General features: G+C 34.3%; 1 protein-coding gene across 1 annotated transcript; it reads right to left on the reverse strand.

Moving 5' to 3' along the window:
- Positions 1 to 3,256: 3,256 nt before the first annotated feature.
- LOC113713199 (uncharacterized) lies at positions 3,257 to 5,818 on the reverse strand. The gene has a single exon (XM_027236857.2). It carries the CDS (start codon positions 5,592 to 5,594, stop codon positions 3,411 to 3,413), a length of 2,184 nt encoding a protein of 727 aa, XP_027092658.1. The 5' UTR covers positions 5,595 to 5,818; the 3' UTR covers positions 3,257 to 3,410.
- Positions 5,819 to 10,964: the final 5,146 nt, after the last annotated feature.

The raw sequence follows: 10,964 nt of genomic DNA on the forward strand, positions 1-10,964 counted from the left end.
CTTACCAAATCAAGGTGATCATCTATGTTAGGCATATTCAAACAAATCCACCTATATTGTCAAATCATCAAACCAGCAAACACCAGTATCAAGTTTTTCTCATACTTTGGGTAAATATAGCAAAGGAGATCTAAAATTTTATGAAGGAAAACAACAATGATGAAGCCATTTGTGTCCTAGATTAGCAGCAACTGAAGTAATTGAGGTTGTCAACGGTAAAATGAAAAAACAAAATTCTTTTGTATATGAAAACCCACCATTATATCATGGAAGGTTAGGCGTGGAAATCCTGAGATTTGATTGCATGGGCAAAAAATTTGTTCGTTTTCTTTCAAAATATTGGCAATGTCATATGCATACGCGCATGCCAATGGGAACCTTATATACATTTGATCAAACAAATCGTACACCAGCAATTATATTCATATTCTTTTCTGCCAGGAAAAAAAATACCTTTTTTGTATGTGGTTTAGTAGCCATCTACCATCAGAAAGAATGATAAAAAAAGTTGAAACAAAAACGAATATCAAGCAACTGCTGAGACAAGTAAAAGCCACATCATGAACCAAGGAAAATATTAATTCCTTTTCTTCTTTCCCAATCTCAGATAGACAAACATAGCCCTAGTAACCAAAATTTTATCTTAAAAAATAGGGATAGTTTCAGAAATCTCCCCTGAGGTTTCTGACAATTTCACTGGCCTCCCTTCAAGTTTTAAAAATTACACTAATCTCCCTTGAGATTTATTATCTTATAAAATCTAGATCTAATCAATGATCAAAAAGTGATATTAGGAGAGAGATAATAATATGATTCTACCATTACCCATCATCTACTAAATTTTTAATTAATTTAATACTAGCAAAAATGTTAAATAAAACATTAGAATTTACTGTTTAACATTAGGAATTAAATCACATATGACATTAAAAATAGTATATCATTCTACATTTTTCACTTAATATAATATCCAAATTACTCTTTTCAATTACAAACCTATTGTCAAACATTATCAACAACAAATAATAAAAAAACAGATATTAGAAAGAGCAAATTTTAATACCATAAAAATCTCAACAACTAACCTTAATATATTGACAAGAATATTTATAATATTAAAATTTATTCTATGTAATATTTTAGTTACAATTTTTTGATTATTTATTGTTGATCATGTTTAACAATGGGTACGTAACTGAAAAGAGTAATTTGAAACTTGTATTAAGTGAAAGCTATAAAATAGTATACTATTTTTTGATGCTATAGGTGATTTGATCTCTAATGATAAACAAAAAATTTTAGCATTTTTCTTTAACATGTGGGTTGGTGTTAAATTAATTAAATAATGTAATATATGAGGGGCAATGATAGAATCATGTTATTTTTTCTCTCCTAATATTACTTTTTAATTATCGATTGGGCCTAATGTTATGAGATAATTAATCTCAAGATAGATTAGTGTAATTTTCGAAATCTAGAGGGAAGCCAGTGAAATAGTCAGAAATCTTAAGTTAGGTTTATAAACGTTTTTTTTTTTTGGGTTAATTTTGCTTATAAACAGATATAACTTATTTGACCATTTTCTCTAATATTTATCTTATTTCTACACACAAACAAAGTAACTAAACGACTCGACAAACCAAACTAAATAGTGATAGAGGATTGTGTTAGGTGATACAATAGAAGGGATTGTATGTGGAAAGATTCAAAATCTCACACTTAATAAAAAAAAAAAAACTAAATAGTGAGGATACAGGTTCACCGCTGCCATGTCAACTGGAAGCGTGCTAATTTTTCAGCACACCTTAGTATATGTGCTTTTTAATCAAAGGATTTGACTAATATGTATTCAGTGAGTTTCAAACATTAATTTCTTGGTAAGAATTTATTAATTTAGAAAAATATTTAAACGTCAAGAGTGCAATAAATATGAGCGCATGTATCAGTAAATTTACTGTATATTAGGCGCACTAATGAAGGTACTAGAAACCTATTAGAAAAATCATTTATCAAAATAAGTATATTTGTTCTCGATCTATCTTTTTTTTTTTTAGAGAAGTTATTATGTTGAAGATTGTGGAAAAGAAAAGGCCCCTGTGTAAACTTAAAACTAAATTGAATGGGCATATTTAGCATGACAATTATTGAATTTTAGTTTCATATATGGTGATTGAAAATTTTCCCTTAAAGAAACTGTTGCTTTGTATATAAGTTAGATTGCAATTTAGTAAGTTTGTTTACTAACTAAAAAATAGAGCGTTATCCTTTTTTGTCAATAAGAAAATGGAAAATTTGAGTTTTTCAAGTTAATCACACTTTATCCCTCCCTCTTCCCTGACCAAAATACACCTAACTAATTTTTTAACGCATATGACAATTGTAACCTAATAAATGATTAATTTTCAATAATATTTAGATCCATTTGAATACAATTACACCATGTATTCGACCTTAAAATAATAAAAAATTTTAGAAAATCTGCAAAAAAAAAAAAAAATCTAAACAATTTAATGTGTTTATCTCAACACCTAAGAAAACCTTAGTTACGTAAAATTAATTAATTAGTGCATTTGGAATGAAGATTATTTGATAATTTTTTTTACTATAGCACAGTTTTAATTGATTTATATGGGATAAAAAAAAAGTAAAAGTGCAGTGAAAAATGTGTTTAGAGAATACTAATTTTTTTTCCAAATAATTTAGAATCCAAACAAAATATAAAGTAAGGTACTATTATGGCATAAAAACACTAAGTTGCATCTTATTTACGCGTGAGAATCTTATGAAAGTTGCAAAATAAGCAAAAATTATCAAAGACTAATCTATTTATGATTTAAAGAAAAAAAGAAAGATGATGGAAAACTAGCGTAGAAGTTTTGGGGATTTTAAATTTTTATCATTCCACAACACAAATTTTTTTTTTTTTTGGTTTTCTTTAATATCATATGACTCCACACCATTGGCAAACTTTTCCAAGAAAGCTTGAATGGAAATTTTAAAATTTTACGTTCCACAACACAATTTTTCAACAATTTTTTTTTCATTCCACAAAAAAAGCTAAATAAATTTTTAAGAATACAAACCAAGAATTTTAAAGTTCTTTGATAGCCAACTACTTATCAGATTTGGTTGGTTAGATAAGAAATATATAGATGGCACCATATTTGGCATCTTTTTAGTACAAACTTCCCTAACCCATACAAACGTCCACAACTCATAAAGCCAAAATTTTGTTTGTTAGGGGCAGTTCACAACATTCACATAAAGTTCGTTATTGTACTCATCATTTACATGGAGTGCGTGATTGCAGTTCATCGCAACATTTACATCATTGTACTCATCATAAACTGACTAGATTTTCTAGAACAAGTGGTAAGTGCATGATCATAAGACAAGCAGTTTTTGTCCACTCAATTAGTATAACACTGAGGTTTAACAGGTGCAGAGTACAGGCTCGAACATTTCGTGGCAGCATTATTGTCAGGACTGATATTGAGCCAGTGACAGTCCTCGAAAGAACACGTCGTTCCACCATTAGGCCATTCAACATCATCATCCTTCATGTATTTGGGGCCCCAGGCAGGAGTCCCATCTTCATATGAATTGTGAGTTAATCTGCGTATCCCAGAACCGTCCGATTTGATCACAAATATCTCACCGTATGGCTGATAGTGATGAGGATTTGATATTGGCTCAGCTGACACTCCAGCATAGTCCGAGGTGAACACAACGTACTTACCATCCGGGCTGAAACACGGGTGGTTCGCCCGCCCGCCCGAGCCACTCTGGACCAACTTGTGGAGCCCCGTTCCATTCGGATGCACCATAAACAGCTCAAAGCTGCCCGACCCCGGATTTTCTCGGTCAGATGCGAAGAGTATCCACTCACCGTCCGGAGACCAGTTACACATCGTGTCGGACCACGGACCCTCCGTCAACCTATAAAGCCCACCCGCTTCTCCTTCCAAGGCATCCATTACATACAAGTTCTTGTGCCCGGATCGACCCGATCGGAACGCAACCCATTTTCCATCGGGCGAAGCGGATGGAAATGCATCATTTTTTCCTCCTCTAGTCAATCGTTTGTAGCTAAGATTTTCATCATCAACATTGATAGAGACTATGTCCACATCGGTACTTTCACTTGAAAATTCTTGCCCTGCGCTGGTGTAAACCACCCCTTTTCTTTTCCAATCCCACGCGGTTGCGAAAGCATTTCTCTCGAAAACCTTCCGTAAACCCGACCCATCACTATTTACCACATAAACACCCGGAAAATCTACAAAGGCGATCCGTGATCCATCCGCCGAAAATGAAGGGAAAGATCCATCAAATCGGAAAAGGGGGATTTTTTCAGAGAACGGGTTCTTAAGGTTCTCAAGTATCAGGTTGGTTCTCATGTGCCCATTGCTTGACCCTCTACATTTATGGTACCCGACCCGGATTGAGTCCGGAGAGACGAAGGGGTTCAAGTGGTGGACGTTGGGCGATATGGGTTGGGTCAATTCGACGAATTGTTTCGAAACGACGTCGAACAGCTCAATGTGGCGAAACTCCGAGTCGGGTCTTCTTGTTGCTACAGCAATAAAGCTCTTGTTAGACGTCGAAGCTGCAGGCGTGAACACGTGGAAACCCGGTGGGGTGACTCGCTCAGTCACCACCGAGTCAACACCGAGCTTTTGGTTCTTCAGAATACTAGCCTTAAAAACGCTCCACCAACCATCCTCGCACCTCCGGTGGAAGTAGAAAGTTGAATCATCAGCCCAACTCGGCCATCCACCGTGTTCAACCACCTTGACTCGGCTTGCCCCGTCCCGAGTCGAGAACAAATAAATATCCGTACCGAGGTCCTCAACTTCACCATCCCACCCCTTCTCCCCGTACGACGCCACCGCAGTCCAAACCCCGGAAGGCGAAACTGCAGGACTAAAATCCGCCACCCCGTACGGCGTCAATCTCCGAGTCGACCCGGTCTTCAAGTGGGTCGAGTACACAGCAGCCCAACTCGTCCGAGGCACACCCGTGTTCTCATGAGTCGACACGTAAATCAAATACTCACCCACCAAAGTCGGCTTGTCCTTCATCGAAACCCGGCCATCGGACTGCTCCAAACCCACCAGAGGGAACTGAAAACGAGTCAGCTCGCTCCGAGTTGACTCAGACGGGTCTTCCTCGAGGATTGCTCTCGATCCAGCGTGCTCGCGTCCACCGTAATAAAGCGAGTCCAGAAATACATGCGAAGAACCATTTCTTTCCGTAACATAGACGAGATGGAGAGGAGGAGGAGAGACATCACCCTGGGTCCGATCAGGTGCTCCGAAGAGCATGGAGACTGATGAGGGCGAAGGAAAATAGCCGTTGAAATTAACGGAAACTCCATCAGTCAGCTGAAGTTCGTTGGAGCTAGCGGGTGCGACCCAGAGTGGAAGCGAATAGATATCAAAACAATAGCTTGCTCTTCCAAGAGTGGTGAAGACTATGCTGCTACTGCGACTGTATGGTCCGTCATGGTTCGCCAATACAGGGAATCTCCACAATGCAAGAAAAATGAAGAGGAAACGAAAGAGGTTGAAGGGATTTGTGGGTTTCGACATTTTCTTCTGCCTGATTGCGTTTCAAGTAAAGGTAAGATCTGAGGATTGAAGGAGTTGTGAATAATTGGAGAACGAGATGACAGGGTGAAATTGAGTGGTGAGTAGTAAAGAAAAGGTCGATTTTTATCCGGATAACGTTTGTATGCTTTGTACGATGTTTTTTGTCTACTCTTCTTTACTTTTTCTAGCCCCTTCTCATTTACATTTTTGTTTTTTTGAAAGTTAGTGTCATGTACTCTATTGTTGTCCTATTGGGCATTTTAGCAACTTGAACGACAAAAAAATTTATGAAGACAGATGATTATTATGTTTAATTGAACATAGTGGATACATTTATATGGGTACATTTTGAATTCAAAAATCAAAATATGCACTTGATATATGTGTGTTGGGAATTGGAAAAATTACCTTTTGATATAGTAAAATTGGAAGGAAATTACTATTTTGTGTTAACTTCAAATTGGAACTCTTGTTTTGGGAAATCGAAAGAAACAATGGGGGAAAAAACCGTATGATTAATTCACAATCTTAGGACTTAAAGGTTCTAAGTAGGGATGGCAACGGGACGGGGTTGGGGCGGGGGACCCCTCCCCCGTCCCCCGCTCCGTTGCCTATTAGTTCCCCCCGTCCCCCGCCTCCCGCTCCCCCCGCGCCCGCCCCGCCCCGCCCCGCCTTGCCCCGCTTCCCCCGCAGGGTTAATAAAATTTTATTATATAATTTTATTATAATTAAATTTTAATAAATAATCAAGTACTAAAATATCAACACATCACCAAATTATTATTCATTGTAATTTTACAATTGAAACTCATAAAAACAATCAAACAGAAGTTATTTGAATACAATCCAATATGATGAAATAAATATAACTAAAATAGTCAAGTTTTCACTTTTAGTACAAATGCAATCACTAATTCATTATTGTGTTTGTACTTTTTTTTTTTGAGAAAAAATTGTTATTCTATTAAGTGTAATTAGAAATTTAATATAAATGTATTAGTAAATTTAGTATAACTAATTAATAAATTTTATTAGTAGACATGTATAATTATTCATATAATTGATAATATCAATTATATTACATAAACTTCTATACATTATATAATACATCTAACTAATAATATCATTATCATAAGTTTATAACTAATTAACTTACATATTATATATAATTATATATATATATATATATTTTTTTTTTACGGGTGGCGGGGCGGTGGTATACTCCCCCGTCCCCCGCCCCTTTTCTAAGCGGGGGGAAAAAATTCCCCCACGCCCCCGCCCCCAACCCGCGCCTCGAGAGCCCCCCGCAGTTCTAAGTAACGATGGCAACGGGGCGGGGTTGCCTACAAATTTCCCCTGCCCCTGCCCCGCTTCTTTCATGGGGCACTCGTGAGGTTAATAAAAATTTGTTATAGTTAAGTTTTAGCAAATAATTAAGTACTAAAATATTAACACATCACCAAATTATTATTCATTGTAATTTCACAATTGAAACTTATAAAAATAATTAAACAAAATTTATTTGAATACAATTCAACATGATAAAATAAATACAACTAAAGTAGTCAAGTTTTCACTTTTTGCACAAATACAATCACTAATTCATTATTGTACTTGTGCTTTTTTTTTTTTAGAAAAAAATGTTATTGTATTAAGTATAATTAGGGATTTAGTATAAATGTATTAGAAAATTTAGTATAACCAATTAATAATTTGTATTAGTACACATATATGATTATTAGTATAATTGATAATATCAATTATATTACATATACTAATATACATTATATAATATATATAACTAATAATATCATTATCATAAGTTTGTAACTAATTAAATTATATATTATATATAATTATATACATATATATTTTATCTATTTATTTTTTAAAGCGGATGCCCGCCCTGTTTCTAAGTGGGAGGACCCGCCCCCGCCCTCGCCACTGCCCTGTGCCCGCGACACCCGCCCCATTGCCATCCTTAGCTCTAAGTTCTAGTTCCCTTCTCCTCATCACTTCTTGAATCTCAATATTCCCCTGCTAACAAATTTTAAAAAATTCACAAATTTAGGAATTAATGCATTGAGCATGAAAGTTGATTAAGGCAAGCGGTTTTAAGCATTAAAGGTAATTTTAGAGTATTTGGTAACTAATTTTTATAATTTATGGAGTCCAACTTGGGTTTGATAACTAATTTTTCATAACTTAAAAGAAACTCAACTTTTTTTTTTTTTTGGTGTGTCCCGCAGGAAGTGGACCCCGCAGACTATTTCACCACCCTCAGCAATTTGCTGGCAATAAGGTTCGAACCAGGGACCTGAGCCTCCATCTTCAGCAACCTCAACTTTGATAACTTAAAAGCACTTGTATCAGAAATACTTTTTATAAGCCATTACAATCCTAAACTAGGCCCAAGTAGATTGGTTTCAAGTTGAGAATTTTATTGCCAGAAGAAATTTTGAGACTAAATTTTCAACCAGAATAAAAAAATCAAAGCAATAAATATGTCGCTACATGCAAAACTCTATTTTGATGTTGCTCTCTTTCGTTAGGTTTCAATCCTTTCCTTTTCTCATATTTCACTTTTTTTCTATATATAAAAGATGACTAACTATACGTGCCCATGCAGCTATACGTGTAAGTGATTAACATGTGACTATGACTAGCATGTAATAGAAATGACAAAAGGAAAAAAAAAAAAACCCTGACATACTTTGTTTAGTAATACTGTTTCTGTGCAAACATATTCAATAACTACTATTATTTTTGCTAACTTGAATTTGCAAAGAAAACCTGTTTCTAGCTAAAAAGTGGTTAGAAAAGAGCGAATGATGAAACATTTCAGTGATGACCAAATTTTACTAATTTCAATTTATAAGGGATGTAAAGTTAATATTTTAAAAATTAAGGACGAAAAAATTCATTCGACGAAATGTGAGAGACGTTTTGAATGATTTTCTCTTATATTTTACTCTTAATAAAACTAACATTTACATGGGGGAAAAGTTGGAAGTGCTTAGCATCCCTGTTGCTCTACTTTTGTCATTTTATTCCAATCCTATATTTACTCTTGATTTTTTTAAAAAAAATTTATGCAAAAATGAATTTGGAAAAAAATCTATAAGATTTGGGAATTCTAATTATTATTTTGCCCTAAACAGCCCTCTAGACTTTTATTCTTCCTATATTAACTTCATATCAAATTATCCTCATTATTCTAACTATTATATATGCAAAAAAGGAAGATAATAAATCTAAATCTATAAAACAAAAATTGCTAATCTAATAATTGTTGCACGCAAACGTCTCTGTTCGCCACATTTTTGGTCTTCATGCACCAATTTTTTAATTAAGTTTCTTTTGTTATTATAACAATTATACGTAAGTAGAAAAATTCAAAAATAGAAAAAAAATACTATTCTACCAATTCTTTGGACTTAATGCTCCCTTCCAATATTTTTAGTTCTACCCAGCAACAATATATTAGAAATCAATTTGGTAAAAAATTGACGATAGGCCAACACAAAAGGGTAAAGATGGAATAAAAATACATCTTTCTCTTTAAGTTATTATTTTAAGAATACTTTTATGATGGGGGTGAGTTTGTTATAATAGATATGGTTTTAAAGGAGGTCAATAATATTTTTGAACCATTAGAAGTGCCATGTAATTACGCCAAAAATGGGGGTGGTTTGTAGATATCATGATTACGCAAAAAAAAAAAAAAAGACAAAGTTATTCTAAGAAATCTAGAATTTTCGGACTTGTTGAAGTTTTTCATGAACACTTGGCTAATTAGTCCTAAAATTTTCGGCTTTTTGTCAATTTGAACCTGTAGTTGGAGTATACTGCATCTTGCTGTTTTATCCACAAGTTCATTAGTCATCCTACAATCATGTTTATGTTTATGGGGGAAAACAAAGTATGAAGTAGGTACAGATATGCATCTACAAGGACCTCATGAGATCAGTCAAGACGGAAGAATTAATAATCAAATTTACAAGAGGAAGGAGACGTAGGCAAACTATTTCTTGTTTATAAACCAAGAAAATAATCTTTGAATTATATATAAGAATTTCTTGCAGAGATACACAATAAAAAAGGAAGATCAAATCCGAATAATATCCCAACTGTTCATCAAGAGATTGCTGCTGCAGTGACGTATGTTTGTTTGGATTGTAAGTTATTTGTGATATTTTTACTGTAGCAATTTTTGTGATGTGATGTATGTGAGATAAAAAGGTAATTGGGAAGATAAAAAGGTGTATTGGAAATTGTAATGATGAGATGTAAGCAAATATATTTAAGTAAATAATCAGCTGGCGTCTCAAAATTGCCATGCAACATCAATTAGAGGAATTCCCACCTAATTTGGAAAATTCTAGGATAGAACATTCACAAAATCCTGCATATTTTCTTATACTCGATCTTATAACACGTGGTTAAGATAATGCGTAAGAAATCATAATTTATTTTATAAAAAAAAAATACCATAATCCTAACCATTGTATAAATAAGAAGAAAAAAGAATCACTCATTAAAAAAGTGACACCTCAAATTATCCTTCGCTACTGAAAAGCTACCATGGAAAAATGCAATGAAAAAGAAATTCTAGCCAGGACAAAAAAAAAAAAAAAAGAAAATGGGAAAATTGATACATTCAAAACAAATTTAAGAAACTTAACTCAGTGTAGAATGTATCAATTTTCATCAAAACTGGACTTTAGTTTTTTAATGCCTGAAATCACTGTTGCAATTGTTACATCATCTTCCTCTCTATTTATCCCATCAATTACCTGCTTGCAATCTGTTTCAAACTCCACTCTTCTCCAATCCTGATGTTTTGCCACTAGCGTGGCAGCTCTTAAAGCCATTGCTTCCTGTAGCTTTGGGTTTGAGCAGCTTGAATTTGGCACTGCCAATGGCACTGCCCAAACAAGTAAATTCATATATTTACTTGTTTGCTTACTTTTTTTCTACTAACGAATAAAATACTGCTGTGATGTTGATGTAGAAAGCTAGTGAGATATATAGAAGAGTTAAAATCTCAGCCCTCATTATTGTCTTCTCATTATCTAGTCATGCATGGTCAATTTTCACCAAATTGGCAGCCTCCCGTCTCCGGACCTCATTTGCAAGCTAGTCATCTACCATTAAAGTTTTCTTGAAATTGTATCATGTATTGAGATGTGATGCGTGTTTGTTGATTCCTTTCTTATTTACTCATCTTGCCCCCTTACTCATGCTTCAGTTATAGTTGTCAATTTCGCGTTTAATTAGGTTTTGATCTGTTAATGTTTGTCGATTTATTGTTGGGTTCTCCCGTGTAATTGATTTTGTTTGGGTATAAATAGGTAGAATTCCACCTGT

Source organism: Coffea arabica, chromosome 10c, assembly GCF_036785885.1.
Source record: "Coffea arabica cultivar ET-39 chromosome 10c, Coffea Arabica ET-39 HiFi, whole genome shotgun sequence".
Classification (NCBI taxonomy): Eukaryota; Viridiplantae; Streptophyta; class Magnoliopsida; order Gentianales; family Rubiaceae; genus Coffea; species Coffea arabica.